Source organism: Hyperoodon ampullatus (assembly GCF_949752795.1).
Source record: "Hyperoodon ampullatus genome assembly, chromosome: 2".
In the NCBI taxonomy this organism is placed as follows: domain Eukaryota; kingdom Metazoa; phylum Chordata; class Mammalia; order Artiodactyla; family Ziphiidae; genus Hyperoodon; species Hyperoodon ampullatus.
The window spans coordinates 193,835,129-193,857,530 of NC_136915.1; the positions used below are offsets into that span (position 1 = coordinate 193,835,129).

At 34.9% G+C, this 22,402-nt stretch overlaps 1 protein-coding gene across 1 annotated transcript in view; it reads right to left on the bottom strand.

Moving 5' to 3' along the window:
- The window catches only part of DENND1B (DENN domain containing 1B), a gene marked incomplete at its 5' end in the record, with an annotated part of 258,945 nt that overhangs the window by 136,988 nt on the left and 99,555 nt on the right, over positions 1 to 22,402 (bottom strand). The window contains 2 exons of the mRNA XM_079697193.1: positions 3,461 to 3,541; positions 9,343 to 9,412. Coding sequence (XP_079553319.1) covers positions 3,461 to 3,541; positions 9,343 to 9,412 — 151 coding nt within the window. The remainder of the gene's footprint in view (positions 1 to 3,460; positions 3,542 to 9,342; positions 9,413 to 22,402) is intronic.

Below are 22,402 nucleotides of genomic sequence, written 5' to 3' on the forward strand. Positions count from 1 at the left end.
GGGCTTCCCTGGTGGCACAGTGGTTGAGAGTCCGCCTGCCAATGCAGGGGACATGGGTTCGTGCCCTGGTCCGGGAAGATCCCACATGCTGCGGAGCGGCTGGGCCCGTGAGCCATGGCCGCTGAGCCTGCGCATCCGGAGCCTGTGCTGCACAACGGGAGAGGCCACAACGGTGAGAGGCCCGCGTACCGCAAAAAAAAAAAAAAAAAAAAAAAACTGTACTAGTAGGTGAAGACAAGTGTTTTCATTCCAGTTTTGCTGGTCATTAACTGCACAGCACTGGCACGTGACTTTATAACCTGGTACTGAAGTCAAATGAAATTACTAAGTGGACTTTACATAAAGGTTTATCAACCAGTTGGATTTAACAATACCTAAGATATTGTATTGAGAACAGGTGAACAAGATTTGAAACCTATCACAGACTACTGATTCAAAAGCTTGTATGAGGCTTAAAATATAAAAATAACCATCAGACATAGAAACACAACACAGTCACTCAAATTCCTTTACCAAGATTATTTTGGATATAATAAAAATCCTCTACTTATCAAATGAAACGTCCATTTACTAGCAACTAACATTCAAGTAGCTTTTCGTGGCATATCTAAATATATCATTTCATTAAATTCCCCAAACAACTTTCTCAAAAACTGATTCACTAAATTTCTCAAATGGATAAAAGGGAACATCAAAAGAGATTAACTTTTTTTGCCTCACATCACACATTTAGTGACTGATTTAAACTAAAATCTTCTAGTGTTTAGGTGTTAAGAAGCCTAGACGTCTTTGACTTACAGTTCTTGTTAATAAAGGTAAAGTGTTTCACTATCCAATATTTCTGAAATGTATTTTTATAAGATATTTTGTTACTCCTGAACAAATAAGACGGTCAAATTTAGAGAACACATTTTTATTTCTCAGCTCTCCACAATGGCTGTCTCTCTCATCTTAGCACTTACAGTACGTTTCCTTCACCATTTAACAAAGTGTTAGAATCACTTCATACACACAACTCTTCCAAAGAAAAACACTTATTTTCAGAAAATCCAGAGCTCTTCCTCCTTCTCCGGGGTATTTGTCCTTGTCCTTTGTACTTCATTCCCACTAACTGTGAACCTGCATTCTTTTGGCTTCAGTGATGTCATACAAATCTGAGTTGCTCCTTAACTGCTCCTTCCCTCCAATCCTTTCCCTCCATGTGCTCTCTTCTTCCATACAACTTCTTTGGGCAATTAGACCTTACCCTCTGCTCTATCCTCTCTACGTTCTGCCCTTTAAATCGTTATTCCTATAACCACGTCTGCAGATGACTCCCTGATTTGGGTTAAAAACTCCAGGTTAGGGCTTCCCTGGTGGCGCAGTGGTTGAGAGTCCACCTGCCGATGCAGGGGACACGGGTTCGTGCCCCGGTCCAGGAAGATCCCACATGCTGCGGAGCAGCTGGGCCCATGAGCCGGGGCCGCTGGGCCTGCGCGTCCGGAGCCTGTGCTCCGCAACAGGAGGCCACAACAGCGAGAGGCCCGCGTACCGCACAAAAAAAAAAAAAAAAAAAAAAGATTCCAGGTTCCTTAGCTTTCCAGCCCCCAATCTCTAAATGACTACATAACATTTATTTCCACTTTGGCATTAAGCAACAAAAGAGGATGCAGACATAAAGGGGCAGAGATCATTATGCTGTTAACAACAAGGGAACATTTCACAAAGGTGGGAACTCAGCTAGTTCTAAAGATACATAGTCTATAAGAGGTTTTAGAGGAAGCTGTACAACCGAGAAAGCACAATGTTCACTCAAGAAGATGAACAGAAAACTGTGACCAGAGTAGAGAATCAATTCATGGGGGAAAAAACTGAGGCAGAAAAGTGAAAAGCTGGATTGAGGCTAAGAAGTGGATGGTCCTGAAAGGCCAAAAATTTGGACAAATTCTACCGAAAATGGGGGACTACTAAAGGCTTTCATCAGGGGACTTTATATAGTTGAAGGAAGTTTGATCTTACAGCCTTTAGAAGGGACTGGAAGGAGAGGCTGTAGACTAAGGACTGCTTGAAGTGATGAGCACCCAGACTAGGCTGCTGCCACTAGAAATATAAAGAAGGAAACTACAGAGGAGAACACTATGATCAAACAAAATTACAGGGGGAAATCTAAGCAAGAAGAAAGTTATTACCAAAGAAAGAATGAAATAACACTAACAATTTCCTTACCTTGCAAAAAACCAAAAGACCTAAAAAGAGAAAAACAAATACCATATGCTAACACATATATATAGAATCTAAAAAAAAAAAAAAAAAAAAAGGTTCTGACAAACCTAGGGGCAGGACAGGAATAAAGATGCAGACGTAGAGAATGGACTTGAGGACACGGGAAGGGGGAAGGGTAAGCTGGGACGAAGTGAGAGAGTGGCATGGACTTATATACACTACCAAATGTAAAATAGATAGCTAGTGGGAAGCAGCCACATAGCACAGGGAGATCACCTCGGTGCTTTGTGACCACCTAGAGGGGTGGGATAGGGAGGGTGGGAGGCAGGGAGACGCAAGAGGGAGGAGATATGGGGATATATGTATATGTATGGCTGATTCACTTTGTTGTACAGCAGGAACTAACAAAACATTGTAAAACAATTATACTCCAATAAAGATGTTAAAAAAAAACACCAAAAGACCTATTAACACGATTACATACATTTCAAACTGCTTTCTCCTTCAATTTCTCTTGCATCATTATATATTTTCCTTCCTTAATTAGGACAGTTTATTGTTATTTTGGAAAAACCAAAATCAACATAGGTAAATTTTAACATTCTATTATATGCCAAATTAATGAAGAAAATTAATGAAAACATTCATATTTTGTGATTATTAATTTTGAACACTTACAAAGCCTCCCAAAGTACTAGGGTGATTTTAGTTATAGACAGTACAGTTCATTAAAAGTTCCAGTGGTAAATAATCTATACTACCACAGCCTTACTGCTTTGAGAAACTTTAATCATATTTCCAGTATTTGGTGCTTATACTAAAAGATGTATTGAAGTATGGGGGAAGAAAGAGTTTTTTAACCCAGAATCTTTATCATATAGTTGGTTATATAGTACATTTTCAATACTTATTATGTACTGTTTTCATTTTATGAGGGGTATTTGGTATTGTATACTTGTGTGGGTGTGTATTTCCTTATTATGGATAGATTTTACCTGAAAACCAATGTTCCTTGCAATCAAAATATTCTCAGATATTTGGTAACTTTGAGCATATAATTTAAAAATCTGTGATTTAACAACTACCAAAGTATACATCTATCATATCATGTTATGATAGTTAAAGCATGTCAGAAAGCCTCAATATCACCATGTAGAATGTCAGTACAGGCATTAAAGTCTTCCTGGCAGCATGGGTGACTCAGCAGAGTTTCTAAACTGCTGTGACTCAAAACATCAATTACTGACTCAATACTTACCACACTCAAATTGACAGGAGTGTTTGCCTTTGGTACTGGCTGGTTATAGAGTGATTTGAGAGTTTCATTCAAGTCATCTTCCTAGAGTTAAAAAAAAAAAAAAAAAGTACATTTTATAAATGAAATAGGAACTAAGTAAATACAATTAAAACTACCTGACAAAATCATTCACTGTGCCTACTCACTTCAGACGTGTTATATACAGGCAGACCCTGGAGATATGGCGGGTTCAGTTCCAGACTACCGCAATTAAGCAAATATAGCAATAATGTGAGTCTCATGCATTTTTCAGTATCCTAGTGCATATAAAAGTTAGGTTTACACTACACTGTAGTATATTAAATGTGCAATACCATTATGTCTAAAAAAACAATGTCATACCTTAATTTAAAATACTTTATTGCTAACCATCATCTGGGCCTTCAGCAAGTCAGAATCTTTTCACTGGTGGAGGGTTTGCCTCGATGTTGATGGCTGCTGACTGATGAGGCTGGTGGGTGCTGAAGGGTGGGGTCGCCGTGGCAGTTTCTTCAAACAAGACAATAAACTTTGCTGCATCAACTGACTCTCCCTTCCATCGGCAGTCTGCGATGCTGTTTGATAGCATTTTACTCACAGTAGAACTTATTTCAAGATTGGAGTCAATCGTCTCAAACCCTGATGCTGCTTCATCAACTAAGCTCATGTTATATTCCGAATCCTTTGTTGTCATTTCAACAATCGTCACGGCATCTTCACCAGGAGTAGATTCCATCTCAAAAGGCCACTTTCTTCGCTCATCCATGAAGAAGCGATTCTTCTTCTGTTCAAGTTTTATCATGAGATTGTAGCAATTGTCACATCTTCAGACTCCACTTCTAATTCTCATTTCCTTGCTATTTCTACCACGTCTGCAGTTACTTCCTCCAGTCAAGTCTTGAATCCCCCCCAACTCAAAGTCATCCAATAGGGTTGGAATCAACTTATTCAAGCTCCAGTGAATATGGATATTTCACCTCTTCCCATGAACCAAAAGTGTTCTTAATGGCATCTAAAATGGTGAATCCTTCCCAGAGGGTTTTCAATTTACTGTGCCCAGATCCATCAGAGGAATCACTATCTGTGGCAGCTACAGTCTCCCGAAATGTATTTCTTAAATAATAAGACTTAATAATAAATTTAAAAATGATAAATACAATAAATCTAAACACAAATGTAAAATAATAATAATAATAAATAAAAGTCAAAATTACTCCTTGATCAACGGGATGAAGAATGGATGTTGTGTTAGCAGGCATGAAGAAAACAATAATCTTGGTGTCCATTTCCATCAGAGCCCTTGGGTGACCAGGTGCACTGTCAATGAACAGTAATATTTTGAAAGGAATTTTTTTCTGAGCAGTAGGCCTCAACAGTGGGTTTAAAATATTCAGTAAACCATGCTGTAAACAGATGTGCTGTCATCCAGGCTTTGTTGTTCCATTTACAGAGCACAGGCAGAGTAGATTCAGCATAATTCTTAAGGGTCCTAGGATTTTCAGAATAATAAATGAGCATTGGCTTCAACTTAAAGTCACCAGCTGCACTAGCCCCTAAGGAGAGAGTCAGCCTGTCCTCTGAAGCTTTGAAAAGTAGGCACTGACTTCTCCTCTCCAGCTATGAAAGTCCTAGATGGCATCTTCTTCCAAAAGAAGGCTGTTTCCTCTACACTGAATATCTGTTGTTTAGTGCAGCCACCTTCGTTAGTTATCTTAGGAGATCTCCTGGATAACCTGCTGCAGCTTCTACATCAGCACTTGTGACTTCACCTTGCACTTCATGTTAAAGAGATGGCTTCTTTCCTTAAACCTCATTAAACCGACCTCTGCCAGCTTCAGTCTTTCCTTCTGCAGCCTCTTCGCCCCTCTCAGCCTTCGCAGAGTTGAAGAGAGGTAGGACCTTGCTGTGGATGAGGCTTCGGCTTAAAGGAATGTTGTGGCTGCTTTGATCTTCTCTCTAGACCACTAAAACTTTCTCCATATCAGCAATAAGGCTGTTTTGCTTTCTTACCATTCATGTGTTCACTGAAGTAGTACTTTTAATTTGCTTCAAGAACTTTTCCTTTGCATTCACAACTTGGCTAACTATTTAGTGCAGAGGAACACTTGCATTTTCCATTTTAATTTTAAAATCACAAACCTAGTTTTTAAGAAATAGGTACAATTTAAGTAAGATTATTGTACTAAGATGCAACTTTGATGCAAGATGCAAATATTCTAAATACTTCTTTTCTAAGTAGCTCTTAGTTGCTACTTGCCCCATGATAAATTGGATTACGTAAAATATATAACACATCTACTTTATGGGATTTGTACAGTAATAATGTACCTTGATGTGTACACTCACTTTTCTGAATTACACATACAAATCCAGTAATAAATACGTGAAGGTAGCTTCTCATATACATAGTTATTTTTATTCTCTCTTAAAATGTTTATGTTGGGAGAATAAACCAAAGGTAAAGGCAGTTGTTCAAAGAAGTTAATCATTCATTTTAAGGGATATGGATACAAGACACACATGACTTCTCACAATTTCTCTTATAACTTGACTATGAAAACTTAATAATTCAGATCTCTACAAATTCTTGCAAAAGTGTGTACTCAAAACTGCCTATTTTCGTTAGTGTATATATGTCAATGCTACTCTCACTTCACCCCAGCTTCCCCCTCTCCCCAGTCTCCTCAAGTCCATTCTCTATGTCTACGAATGTAAAACAGATAGCTAGTGGGAAGCAGCCGCATAGCACAGGGAGGTCAGCTCTGTGCTTTGTGACCACCTAGAGGGGTGGGATAGGGAGGGTGGGAGGGAGGCTCAAGAGGGAGGGGATATGGGGATATATGTATGCATACCTCTGATTTACTTTGTTGTACATCAGAAACTAACACAGTATTGTGAAGCAATTATACTCCAAAAAGATCTATTAAAAAAAAACAAAACTGCCTATTTGAAATTCTCTTTAGAATGACTTAAAAAGAAGGACTCTAAAGCATTCATCACTTGACCATTTAAGCAATGAAATATACCACAGGATATTCTGGATGATACTGATGTTCTGTGTATACAAAATTCTTATGGAAACAAATTTTTTAAAAGTCTAGCTTTTAAGAATCCTTTGTAGTTGCCTAATGCTGATCAGGTAAGGATAACTGACTGTGAATCTAAATTCTAATCTAAATACCCTGTGGCACTGAATTAACAATGAAAAGAAAAATTATTACACTCATAGATTTACTTCCAGTTATTGATTAATACTGTGAACTTATAATATTTTTTTCCTCTAATTAGGAACACAAATGTAGTCTCCCTCACTTCCTCTCTTCAGGAAACCACAGTATGTTTTTTTTACATGTTCCAGTACTACATATGGTCTCAGGGAGCATATGACATACAATAAGTATAAGTATTAAGTTTCTGAAGGTAACATATTCAAAAGTTGGACAACTAATACAATTAATGTTGGTTCCACATGTTTACTCAAAAACACAAAGAACAAGAAACTATCATGAAGTAGAATTCTGGTTTTGAGTTTTCAATGCAATAACTGAATACTGTTATTTCCAGTTATTTTCTTAGGAAAATGAATGACTGAATAGCTTAAATATAAAATTGTTCAAGTGTAAAATGACCTTCTAATGAATATTTCACAGAATTAAGTTCATCAAGTGTAGAGAGGGAAATGTTTACACACACAGCACACGCACACAAACCCTGGACTTTTGACAAACACTAAAAACATGCTATTATGTTATAATAATAAAATTTGATTGCCAAATTAGGAGATTTCTCACTAGAAGAGTAAAAGAAGTGTCTTAATTTATTAATAATACATTTAAATTCTATTTAATAAAAAGTATCTCGAGTAGTATTTGTATTGAGTTTAGGTCTGTTTTTAAAGATATTTACACTGAATCTTAAAAGATCAGTGTTCTACCAGTGTTCTAGGAAATTTAAGTGGCTCCAAATAATTGGATAGTATATTGTGTGTAGAAAAGTGGGAGCAGATAAGCCAAGAAGGACTATCAGATGCCAGATCATGAAGCTTCTAATATGTCAAGCTGCACACATGTTTAGAATTTATTCTAAGGAAAAAAAGGAGCCACTGAGAGGATTATAAGCAAGCCGTAAAATGATATAATCAGGTTTCAGAAAGATCATTCTTAGAGATCAGAATATGGTGGTACTTAACAACTAAGAATGTGTATAAGATGTCCATAAGTAATTTCTAGAGAGAAGAGAAAAGAAAACTAAGAACATAAGAACACCAAAATTCTAGGTGTAGATAAAGGAAAAAGTTCAAAGAAAGACTGAGGCTATAACTAAAAGCAAAGAAAACACAATGTCAGATGACCAAACAAAATATAGTCTCAAGTGTGGAGGAGTATCAAGTAAGAATTTAAGCAGATAGCCAGAGACCAGAAAATATACCCTACATTTCAAAATTAGAAAGCAACAACAGGCAATCATTGCAGATTTAAAAAAAAAAAAAAAACTTTTATTTGAATTAGATTGCATCAAATAGCATAGCTAATATCTTAGTAAATTAGTCCTTGTTTAAAATAGGGAAGAATGATTAAGGGGAAAATTTACAAACTATCATCCCAGAGAAGTTCATTCATTCAAAGCAAACTTCAGTTTCTGTTTTGTTTTTATTTTTAAGAAAAAAGGATAAAGATGTAAAGATAAATGTAAGAGCTAAAGCTATAAAATTCTTAGAAGAAAAAAAGAAAGCTTCATGACATTGGATTTGAAAATTATTTCTTGACATGACACCAAAAGCACAAAGCAACAAAAGACAAAAACAGATAAATATGACTTCATGAAAATTAAAAACTTTTGTGCATCAAAGGACACTATCAATGAAGTAAAAAGACAACCCACAGAATGGGAGAAAATATTTGCAAATCATATATCTGATAAAGGATTAATATTTGAATATGTAAATAACTCCCACTCCTCAACAACAACATGAAGACACGATTAAAAAATGGCAAAGGACTTGAATAAATAATTCTCCAAAGAAGATATACAATGACCAATAAGCACATGAAAAGACTCTATGTTGCTAATGTTTAGGGAAATGCACATGAAAGCCACAATTATATACCACTTCACACCCATTAGGATGGCCATTATAAAAACATAACAAAACGAAAACAAAAAATAACTGCTGGGGAGGATATGGGGAAACTGGAACCCTGTGCATTGCTCGTGGGAATGTAAACTGATGCACCCACTGTGGAAAACGTTATGGCAGTTCTCCAAAAAGTTAAACACGGAATTACCACGTTATTCAGCAGTTCTACTTCTGGGAATATACTCAAAAGAATACACGGACTCAAACAGTTATTTGTACACACCCACGTTCATAGCAGCTTTGTTCACAACAGCCGAAAGGTGGAAGCAACACAAGTGTTCATCTAAATATGAATGAATAAACAAAATGTGGTGTGTGAATAACGGAATATTATTCACCCTTAAACAGGGAGGAAATTCTGACATATACTACAACATGGATGAACTCTGAAACATGAAGTGAAATAAGCCAGTCACAGAAGGACCTATACTGTATCATTCTACTTATACAAGGTACATGGTCCCATGCAGACAGACAGAAAGTAGTACGATGGTTGTTGCCAGGGACTTGGCAAGGGCAGGGAGGAATGGGAAGTTCCTGTTTAATGGGTAGAGAGATTCAATTTGGGAGGTAAAAAGGTTGTAAAGATGATGGTATTGATCACTGCAGAACAATGTAAATGTATTTAATGGTACAGAACTGTACACTTAAAGACATTTAAAATGGTAAATTTCATGTTAGGTGTATTTTACCACAATTTAAAAAATGGGGAAAAAACATGACTTACCAGTTCCTTAGCCAAGTAATCTGCCAGAGTATTTAGAAGCTTGTAATATACTTCAAACCATGGCAGGTAACTGTAAAAAAAAAAAAAAAAAACTTTAAAAATATGTGTGTGTGTGTGTGTGTGCGCGCGTATATATGTATCATTTAGAAACAAGATGGCAAAATAAACAACAAATCTAGATTATTTCAAACAGGTTGATCCTGGAGGGCAAAAAAGAACTATACCCATGTTCTCTTTACTGTTACAGTAAAATTTTACATATAATCTACTATTAGTTTTCATAAAGTAATCAGAATCCAAAGTTCCATTATAAAGGTTATTCATTACACACTTCTATTTTATGTTAGCAGCACTGAAAATCACTTAATCCCATTGTATGGTATGCATGGTATGAGTGCACCAAAAGCACTCATAGAATAAAAATTAACCACTGAAATAAGATAATATCAAATAAAAACTAATTTTTAAAAGCTTTTAAAACAGATATAATCATTTCTTATAAAATATTACTGAATTAAGTGTATAAAAAATAGAATTATGTGCTTATTGATTAAATCAATTCTTTGGAAATTGATCTTTACGTAGGATGGTAAATTTCAAAATAAATATCAATACAAGTAAGAAAGCCTATTTTAAAAATTGTAAATATTATAAATAGCATTTAAGTATCAAAAACACGTATAATTTAAAAATCATTTTGATTCATTTTGCTAGACACAAATATAATTAATTTTATGAAAGCAAAATACTAAATCCAAAAATCAATTGTACAAAATAAAATCTGTACTCCTTTTCAACAAATTAAGGTATGTATATTTAAAATCTATCCAAAGTTTTTAATTGTTTATTAAAATGTACACTTTTCACATATAAGAAGAGTAAATCACAAAACACACCAGTGTAGTTAATTATCAGTTAACAAATACTCATTTTTTTCTTCAGAGAATGACTACAACAGACTACTTTTTAAGAGAAAAAAGTGTGATACTTTTACTACACAATTATATACTGACAAAAGTACAGATATACAAAACAGATTTCATAATCAATGACTAGAGCTCAGAAAAACAGCATTCTTTCTGCATTTTTTTCATACAATGTCTGATTTATTAGTGACCATGAATGATGCTTTTTGATTAGGAGTAGCCTAAAGTCATAACAAAAGAACAGTTAGGTAAACGACAGTATCTTACTCAGCAGAATGCTATAGAGTTCTTTAAAATGATCATTATAAATAGTAAGTAATGATATAAAAGATGCTTATCATATTTTAAAATATCTACCAACTTTTCATTAAATCTAGCATATTGAGTAGTACATCCATTTATCTCTGTGCCCTTTGGAAATGCCACTAAAATGACTGTAAATAAATAAAAAGGGTATAAATTAATGAGGACAAGACAAATGCAATAGAAAGCAACACAGGTGAATGGCTTTGTAAACGTGGTAAGCAAGCAAAGAATAACTGACTTTGCAGAAAAGAGAAAACCAAAACCTGAGTGTCAACAGAAGGGAAAATGACCATTAGCCAATAGACTGGCCCCCACAGGATCCTGAGACACTGATCTGGGAATCTCTCAAAGGAAAAAAACACCTCAAAGGCCCTATATTTTCTTGTGAAACCAACCACTGCACATACAAAGATGCTAATTCAGTTTAGTGCCTCTATCTTAAATATAAATTAATGGTCCAACCACCAGATATTTGAGGAAATACAGACATCAATACAAACATAAAAGGAACTCCAAGTAAACAAAGACAATACAAACATCAGGTGAAAGTTTCAAAAATTATCATTAATATCCACAGAAGCTGAATAAAGAACAGGATGCTTTTTTTTTATTGTTCTAATCTAGTATTTATTTTATTTTATTTTATTTTATTATTTTTTAACATCTTTATTGGAGTATAATTGCTCTACAATGGTGTGTTAGTTTCTGCTTTATAACAAAGTGAATCAGTTATACATATACATATGTCCCCATATCTCTTCCCTCTTGCATCTCCCTCCCTCCCACCCTCCCTATCCCACCCTTCTAGGTGGTCACAAAGCAACGAGCTGATCTCCCTGTGCTATGTGGCTGCTTCCCACTAGCTATCTATTTTACGTTTGGTAGTGTATATATGGAAGCAAGCTAAGTGTCCGTTGACAGATGAATGGATAAAGAAGATGTGGCACATATATACAATGGAATATTACTCAGCCATAAAAAGAAACTAAATTGAGTTATTTGTAGTCAGGTGGATGGACCTAGAGTCTGTTATACAGAGTGAAGTAAGTCAGAAAGAGAAAAACAAATACCGTATGCTAACACATATATATGGAATCTAAGAAAAAAATAAGAAAAAAAAAAGGTCATGAAGAACCTACGGACAAGACGGGAAGAACAGGATGCTTTTAAACAAAATGAAATCTAAAAAAGGAGAAAGAAGTGAAAAAATAAATTTTTAGACAATAAGAACAAGTTCTTATAAATTCAAAATACAAATGCTGAAAAAAATTAAAATCAATAGAAAGATTAGAACCTAAATGACGAATATCTCCTAAGAACTAGGATAAAGAGATAAACTGATAGAAAATAAGAGTAAATAATAAAATATCAGTGTATCAATCTCGACTATCATGTAGTTGACTAATAGTGGTTCTAAAAAAAAACAAGAGAGGAAAAAAGAAATGAAAATTTCTTTTTAAAAATTACTAGAGGTGGCTTCCCTGGTGGCGCAGTGGTTGAGAGTCCGCCTGCCGATGCAGGGGACACGGGTTCGTGCCCTGGTCTGGGGGATCCCACGTGCCGCGGAGCGGCTGGGCCCATGAGCCATGGCCGCTGGGCCTGCGCGTCCGGAGCCTGTGCTCCACAACGGGAGAGGCCACAACAGTGAGAGGCCCGCATACCGCAAAAAAAAAAAAAAAATTACTAGAAAACTCCTGGAACTTTAGACATGAGTTTCCACATTCAAAGTGCCACCGGGGTAACTATAAAATAAATGAGCCAAACCAGAGTATCACAGTGAAATTCCAGAACGGGGGCGACAGAAAAGCACCTAAGAATTTCCAAAGAGACAAAACAGGTAGCATACGAAGGCATCAAATCCAAAATGTCCCTGAACCTCTGTCTCAACAGCAATTCTGGGGAGTCAGAAGATAATGCCTCCAAAAGGCAGAGGTTAAATCCCTTGCAACCTAGAATTCTTTGTCCAGAGAAACTATCAATCAAGTTTGGGGATAGACTAATAGCAGTTTCAGTCTTTCTAGAACGCAAAAACTTACTTTCTCCATAATATTCTTGGGAAGCAACAAAATGGAAGAGTGAAGCAGAAAGGAGGAATATGGGGATATAGAGACAAGAAATTGAATTCCAAGGAAGAACAGGTAAGTCTAAGGATAAATGTGCCAACTCCTGGTGAGCAATCAGTCCAGATGGAAACAGGAATGAGGGCCTTGGGTAGGATTTTCTGGGACAGGGGGTTGCAACAAGCTGACAGCTCATGTGGGAGTCTGGAAAAACCTGGGTGAGTATGTGCCAAAGCTCTGACGGTTTGGGGAAAATCTGAGAATCAGAAGTTAGTATAGGTAATCTCAATTTTCACGTTTAAATTACTCAACTCTTCTAACCCTAGTGCTTAAATAGCTAATCTACTTTCTACTGTATCTTTCGCTTACAAAAAAAAAAAAAAAAAAAAAAAAACCTTAAACATTACTAATGCTGTTTTTAGGTTATCAACTCAATATCATGCAAATTACCACATCATATTTTCCATACTCATTATAACTCAATGAAATAATTTTCATGGAGGATGTCCTGCCAAGACACACTGTAGTTCCTTGGATACAGTACAATTTCTTTCATTTGAAGTCATTTCATAGTCACATTTCAACTTTTAACAGCCTGAAGAAATTGCTATTTCAAGAAAATGTCAATGTGTTATGTAATTCAGATCTATAAGCTCAGATGAGATGAGACCTAATCTATTCAAGGAACATGCAGGTCTGTTTCTATCCTGCTCTCAAGAATCTTAAGATAAAGCAAGATTTACTGACTTTAGGTGGTTTGCATGTCTACCTGTTAATCCTTATATTGTCATTTTCACCCTACTCAAATAATGTGGAACCTTGTTTAAACTCCCTTCCTGGTCCACTATAAAAATAAGATATGTAATAAATATCTCATAATTATAAGTTACTGCAAAGTGAGAGAATCTTTTTTTCTAGACCAAATGTTCTGGTTTTCTCATCTTTACATTATTACTTTTCATTGATTATCTTCCCCTTCCAATTTCTCTTCAAATTATGAAAACAAACTGGAATCCAATTTTTCATTAAAAAGCTAATTTATACCAAAAACACACAATTTATTTGTAAGATTATGGACCTGTTTTTGAAAATGAAACAAACTGAATTAATAATTGATTAACAGTTTACTTTTCAAAATTTAACAGTGCTAGGTATTTTGGTATCATTTTATAATTACTATTATTTTTTATTATCTCCAAGAATACTTTCAACTGCATTGCATCCTGATACCAGGCTATGTTTGTTCTTTATACAGGAATGCTGGATTTTGTTCTCATGTTCATTCAACTCTTGACTCTATTATATATAGATCACTGCTATAAATCAGACTAATATAATTTTTTAACTATTACAACAAGGCTTACACCTATGAGATATTTCTCACAGTGATCTCTAAGGCTCCATCATGCTTAGTTATTTCTGTTTGGACAGTAAGACTTACTAGTCAGGTCTATGCCCATCTAGGGAGTAGAGAGCAGAATATAAGAATCAGAGATTCCACACGTTGAAATAACTGGAAGTACAGAGAATAAAACTTCTTAGGCACTAACTATATGTATGAAAATATGCTAGGTACTTTATACGTGTTCTCTCATTTAATTCTTATAATAATACTATGATGTATATTTGACTAAACTAAGGTAAAACAACTTATCCAGGGTCACAAAGCTACCAAATGGCAAGCCTGAGATTAGAACTCTGACTGAGCAATAATACATGCTCAGGGATCTACCAATCATCACCCAATACAGGCATGTACTTCTATAATACCCAGCCTTTGAATAAACATTGTCCAATGACCAGATGTTTTCAGGAAGCTGCATAAAATGTGAACAAAATTCATTCATTCTGGTTTAATCTTAAATCAGCCTACTTATAATTTCTATACACTAAAGTAAATTCTATCTTCTAAAATTTGTTTAACTAATGTTCAGAGCATTACCTTCCTTTCTGCCTCTTAAATTATATTTTATTCATATGGGCAATTTTCCCAGCAGATAAACATCTGTTTAATTTGACTATTTCACAGATTGGTAATTCCTCAAATTATAGATTTTAGTACTGCTTATACGTTCATCACTGTGGATAAAAATTTTAAAAAGGATATGGCCTGCAACATGGTACAAGATCTCTGCCCAAACAACATAAATCTATCAACATCTAAGTATATTTCGATCAATAAGAAGACTCATAACTGCATTATCTATTGTCTAGACAACATTTTTCTCTATATATAATGTGTTCATGAGAGATAATGGGACAGACTCCTTCAAATTTCTACAACAGCACTGCCTGATACACCAGTAAGTACCATCACCATAAAGAACTGAGTTTAGTTACACACAGTGTGCTTTGTGAACATGTACTGGTTCTTGGAGATAACTAGCTCCTTTTTAAGAATACATATCATTCATGTTTTTTTAATGAAAACATCACTTGTATCCAAGTGGAACTACTCTGTAACCTAGTCACGCTCTTAGGATGTCAAGGATACAGGGACATTTTCCGCTGCAAATAAACAACAGCATCCAGAGCGGAGGGTGCAAACTGGCTACATGCAGACATATCCAGCCCACAGTCATATTCTGTTTGGGCAATGCACCATTGTTGTTGAACTGAGTAAGTGGCCAACTTCTAAATCAGATAATTCACTTAAAAATCTAGATTTCTTCTCTTAAAAATCAAAAGAACTGGCAATACTGGTTACACTTTTTTTTAATTTTAACTTTGCAACAAATACCTAAAGCTGGGTAACAGCTTCTGTCTTTGGATGGGGCATGTGCTATTTATTTGGATCACCCCAATTTCCTACTGTCAGCCAAACCTGCTTATCTCATTTTAGGCCCTTACCTTGTCCCTACAGGTAACTGAATTCACAGCCCCTGGTATGGAGCAACTATTCAACAGGAAGTCCTGCTTACTTTTTTATATGACAAGAAAATGGTCCAGGGTATACAAAGTAGTCAATAATTCAAATATTTTAACAAGATTCCATTGCACACTTTAAAGATAAAACGTGTGCCAAAAAAATACATACACACATATATAAAATAAATATTATAAATTATACAAGCTTACATTGCTCAGGTAAGAAATGTTATTCTCATGTTTTTATTTTTGTGGTTTCTTAATTTTCAAACAACATAAGTTCAAAGCAGTTAATTTTTAACTAATGTATAAGCTCCTAAACTGATTATCATTAATTTAAAATAGTTTTCACTAAATTTTACGGTCCCAATCTGTTTTTTGTACAACCAAACACAAAAATCCCAGAAAGTTTTTAAAAATGTATTCAACATGTAATGACTAAATAAGATACTTTACTTGAATTTTATAAAACTGAAAATGTGGTTCTTTGACAAAGGATTCCTGGGACTCTCATAGTCTTGTAAACATACATAAATGTAAAACAAATACATGAAGGCCAATTATTTTAAAACGAAAGTCAAAGAATCTCCTAAAATTATTTCCTTAATTTTTCATAAAGACATAAGGCAAAGGACAGATGTATATGTAAAGCCATGGGAGACTTCCCTCACACTTGTGCTTCCACTATCGAGCTGATAAAACTTTTACATCCAAAAGTCAAAGGTTAAATAAAGGAAAGGAAATGTTTTTTGTCAAATAGTCAGGTAACCACTAACAGTCTAAGTGGTCAGCAGGAAACTAACTTAGAGTAATCAAATAAAACGAAGGAAACTGCCTTTCCATAGAAAAATGTCTAATGTCTAGAGGCTGTTTTTCTGCCTGGAAAATTGACACAAAATGTGTAAAATTGAAACATTCTGCTTCTAAGGGACTTGCTTCAAGGAAGAGTGTGAAAGCCTCAAGTTTGGTATGAGTTACAGGGGAGGGGGGCAGGGAGGACTACAAAGGCCCCAAACACCAAACTGTCTCCCTTATGAAAGTATTTGATTTTAAACCCTTGGCGACAACTTTACAGTTGTAAAATTATGTTAATCCAATTAGGGGAAAAGTTATTTCTTGCATTTTTGCCATTATACGAAAGCAATTCTAAATACAAACAATGGCATGATTTAAATTAGTAATATCTCAGGGTATTTTTGAAATCTTGTTAAAGTAGGAGAGACATGCCATAGAAAAGGCTAAAGCATACAAAATTCAAAATTAAATATTGACTTTTATACTAAATAAACCTGAATTCTAATATTTCTTCTAAAAAGTGAATGAAACAAATACAAATTAAATACACTTACTTTCAAAACTTATAATAGCATAAATCCAGTCGAAGAAGAACCCATGGTTTTGAGAGCATTGTGTGCAAATTTTCTAGCTTAGAACTCTAAGGTAAATCTAAATTACTTTCAAGTCTTATAATGGCATCATCCAGGATGAAAAGTAGCTTTAAAGCTTTATGTGAAAATTTTCTAGCTCATAACTCTAAGGCATAGAGTAGTTTTTATTAATAATGTATATAAATCACTTAACAAAATGCTTGGCTTATAGTGAAATAACACTAAATGATGTTGCTATTAATTTATTTGTTATTATTATTATCATTGTCATCTCTAACCTAAAAGTCTTTGCTAGTCAAGAAATCCAACACTGAGAGTTATTTTTTGCTTTTCTAATGAAACTTTACTACCAATTTGTATTTAATTTTACTTTGTTTTAAAAAATCTTAAACATACTTAAATGTATCCCATTTTCATTATGACTACTCTTTCGGGACCTAAAATATTTTGAACTGTTCGATATCAACAAAAACTCAAGAGATATTTATACCTTTCTTTTAAAACTTAGATCATTAAAACACAAACTCAAACATTAGAAGGTAAAATAAATGAAGAGTCTATTTTTAAAAATGAAGAGTTTTTTGATGAAGATATAGTTGATCACAGTAAAAAAAATTAGTGGTTAACAGGATATAAAGACAACAGGAGGGGGCTTCCCTGGTGGCACAGTGGTTGAGAGTCCGCCTGCCGATGCAGGGGACACGGGTTCGTGCCCTGGTCCGGGAAGATCCCACATGCCGCGGAGCGGCTGGGCCCGTGAGCCATGGCCGCTGAGCCTGCGCGTCCGGAGCCTGTGCTCCGCAACAGGAGAGGCCACAACAGTAAGAGGTCCGCGTACCGCAAAAAAAAAAAAAGACAACAGGAGAAATTATTAATTTCTATCTAAGAATCTTAAATCACTGATACTAAAAATGACCTCTGAATAATCAATCCAGTATTATCTCGCAACAGAATAACTAAATATGTAGTGTGTTTCAATATAAATGCACTAATTTTTCACAAAAGACAGCTTCAAGAAAAAGATGCTAAAAGTTTGTCATATTTGAAAGTCGTAATATACTCCAGGTAAAGAAATAACTAATTTTAAAAACTATAATCAGAAAGGAAATCATCTTTATGCTAAATCTCAACTTTTAAGAAAAAAGTGAAATGACCAATTGTCAGATTAAGCATGTACAAAATTCTCAGCACTTACAGTGGATAATATGAAAGCCATAGAAGTTTTTTCAATTTATTAACTGCTTCTATATATATTCATTCACTTTGCCAACTGTGAATAAACACTACAGTTAAATATTTAGTTTGCTATCCAATAGATTTATAAATGTGTCTTAACAAGACATGGAAATAAGTCTAGAATGAATACCAAAATTTAAGCAATGGTTATGTTTTACAAATATAAGTGCCTTTACTTTCTTTTTCTTTATTTTCTTCCAATTTTTCTATAATAAAATATATTACTTTTGTTAACAGAAAAGCATGGTTAAAGACATATATTTCTGTGTCTTGCTTATTCAAGTATTTTGTCATTTTTCTCAATAAATTTTAGCCCTATTAATGCTTAATTCTAAGAAGCCTTGGAATTTAGGACTTAGAATTAAGGCTGAATTCTAAGAAGACCAGGACATTCCCAAAACACTGAATGCAAACATTACTCTAAGGCCCTGGCAGCCACCAGTGAACACTCAGAACACCAGCAGAGGAGGTCTTCTCTCACAGAACCCCTGGAAGCAGCAGAGTCTGGAATTCAAGAAATTGGCCTTTAAAGGAAGAGACCTGATTGCCCCAACCAATCCCATGAATAATTCGTTTGCTACTTCCACCTTCCCTTCCCACAACCCTTCAAAAATGACTACTTAAATTCTAAGTCTTGGTCTTATATGAAGCTAAACAAACTTTCTCCTACTACATCTTAAGGATACGATGAAATTGAGTGTTGTTGGAAGAGAAAAAATAGTAGGAAATAAATTGTAGGCGCAGTCACATTTCTCCTGTCCTCTCACAAAGCATTTCCACCACGTCGAACATTCTGCGTTGAAATTACAGAAAAACACTAATATCTGGCTCTAAGATGGTGATGGGAAGGTCACCTCACAAGTAATATTTTTTTCTCTTCCAAAGATCATTCTTTTGCACTGTGATTCCAAATTTCAAGCGTGTAGAATGAAATGCCTGTTCCCTTCCCATTCTTAATTCTGCAGGTCAACAATGACCAGCTGCTGCCTTTGGAGTATCTCCACGAAAACACAGCTGTAGGACCATTTCCTGTCCTGGATGTCTTACCTGACAAAAGATGATCTGGGTAAATTCCCACACACTTTTAATATGCTCTTTATATAGTCCTGACATCTCAGAATTTTAGAGCAGGAAAAACTGATTAAAATTACTTTTGCTCACTGCAAAAAGTAGATGAATGCTGAAGTGTACAAAGTAAAAGAATTAGAGATCTATCCTTTTATAAGTATATACAATCATATATTAATATATAAATCTGTTATTGACTACTCCTTAAAATATTCATTTATATATACATATAACTTGTTCTTTACAAACGTAAGAACACACTATAAATATTACCTTGAAACTTTTCATCATTTCACAATATATCATAAACATTTCTCCAAGTCAGTATCTGTGTGTATAATTTTTCCTAACAGATAACTAATATTCCATTGTACTAGTCATAAATTCATTAATGTATTTATTCAACAAATATCTATTAAGAGTTTACTCTTGTAGGCACTGGGAATACAACGCATCAGTGAACAACACAGATAGCATTCCGGCAGGGAGGGGCCACAAAGTGGAGCCTGGGGAATGGACCATAAAGCACCTAATCAACTCCTCCTGAGAGACATCTACATCCAGTGGTTTTGCTCTTGTAAACCATGTCATAATAAATAACTTTGCTCACACTTTACTACTCACCACTGGGAATATTTCTGAGATTTAAATTTCAAGAACTGGAATTAACTGAGTCAAGGAGAAGGAGACTTTAAAAATCTGATAGATATTTTTAAATTCACCTTCAAAAAGTCATGTCATTTTACAGTCCTACAAGCAGCACATGAAATATCTATTTCCCCTCATGCTTTTTTTTTTTTTAGTTTTTCATTTCTGCCCATCGTAATGTGCTCGTTTCTTGTACCTTTAGTAAGGCTGAGCATCATTCATAGGGGTGTGTGTGTGTGTGTGTGTGTGTGTATATATATATACACACACACACACATATATATGTATATATATGCTATTCACATTTCCTCTGTGAATATGCTGTTCAGATGCTTTACGTATTTTTCTATTGGGTGGTTTCTCTCTTATTATACTCTATGGTGATTAACTCTCTGTCACAGTGGTTGTAAATATAGTCCTACCAGCTTATTATTGGAATATTCAATTTCCTTACTATATTTGTCACCAAACAGAAGTTTTCGTCATTACGTAGTCATAAGATGCCAACGTTTTTGGCTTCGGGATTCAATGTCAGGATTCAAAGGCTCTCACGGTTACAGTAGTTTTTAAAAATCAACAACAATCTCTTCTAGCACATTTAGAGTTCCATCCTTCCTTTCAACACTTATAAAGTTAAATCTAAAGTGGTGAAGACTCAGTGTAGTCCATGGACAAACCGGAACCCAAAACACCATTATTCCTCTCACTATAGCACTCGAGACTTGCCAAAATTATTTTCACAGACATACACCGATTACACCTTAAAATAGGTATTTACCTACCCATCACAACTTTTTAAATAAATTACTGAATTTGATTATATTTTAATTCTCTGTTCTCTAATTTACTGGTTATTCTCTAAATTGGCTATTCTCAAAGAACACCATTTCATACTACTTTCCAGGACAATGACTGAGACATGCCATTAACATCTGTGAGATGGCAGTCTTTTAATTTTCTAGGAAAAAATAAGCTGTAGGATAGAATTTTCTCAATTTAAAATTCTCATTCTCCTCCACGATTTTTTCATAAAGCTTTGATACCTACTATTTCTTATCTACCGGAAAGCACCGTCAAATAACAAAAATAAAAGGAACATTTACTCTTTTTAAAAAGACTAAATAACCAATAATGCTTATTGTGAAAGGTTTTCTTTATTGGCATAGACGATTTTATTGTCTTTTATTACATTGATATAATTGAACCATATTTTCTGCAGGTGAGACTATTCTTAATGCAGAGAACTGCAACATTCAAGGCTTCTTCTACCCAGACGAGTCTGTGAACTACGTAAAAATAACCTGATTATGGTGACTGCTCTAGAATCTGTTTCCTACAAATTAATGACAACTGGTTTGGAGATACAGACACTATACTAATCCTTCAATCATTTAACAAATAGCTATAGTTCATATTTTGTGTACATATTTCGAGGTTAACAATGGCTTTCCTAAATTGAAACAGAAATGGCTAAGAATGTTTATTCTACAAGCCCATTCATAGGGATTATTGTGAAAACTGAAAAACTACTTCCTAATTATTAATAGGTTCATTGTATTCAAAGTATGTTAAGAGTTCAAAACAAAGAGAAAGATTTATACTCTTTAATTATGGATATCAGGAACTCACTTTGGAGACAGTGAGGTCAGCTGTAAAAGAAATTCAAATATTAGATAAGAATGATGTCTGTAACTTACTCTCAAATGGGTCAGCAGAAACAATACTACAACAGAGAGAGACATACAGAATTTGTGTGTCCGTGTGCGTGTGTGCGCACGTGCATGTGTGTGTGTGCATCGTGTTGAGTGTGTGTGTGTACACTGAGAGAGTGGGGGGAGGTGGGGAGAGACGGAAGCAGGCTAACAACTGTGAATCTAGGGGATGTGTAGACAAGAGCTCATGGTACTATTCTCGAAACTTTTCTGTAAATGTGACTTTTTAATGAAAAGATTTTAAAATTCATAGAGAAAAATTAGAAAGCACGTACAGCTTCAGTCTTTCCATTAGGGCAAACTTGTCTTGGGCAGAGTGTATAAGATGATAGTCCCCTTTAAAGTGTAGCTTTGGAACTTTCAGCATGAAGGCAAGGATAAAAGGAGAGCCCCCCACCCACTTTCCACATGGTCACTCCAGACCCCGCTGCCCAAAAAACTGGCTTCAAACTAGAAGAATCAGCCTTCAGCTTGAAGCATAACACTCCTCTGGATAAAACATTAACTGTAAAGTACAACTGTTCCAGAAAAAAAAAGTTGTTTCTAAAGAAAGAAAGAGGCACATCCACATTCTATTACTTATAAAGCAGTTAAACATTTACTTTTGAATAAAGATTGAAAAAAATTCTCCAACTCTAACAAATATTCTGAGTAGAATTTATAACTTAACCCTCAAAGAATGAGAGGAATGTAGCTAAACAGCAAATGAACAGAGCAGACATCAATTTTATACCAAAGTTCTCTTGCAATACTTTAATTATTAAATTTAACGTTATTTCTTTTACTATAAACATTTCTATAGAATCTAGCTTGACCAATAACCATATTATAATCACAGTATAGAGTCC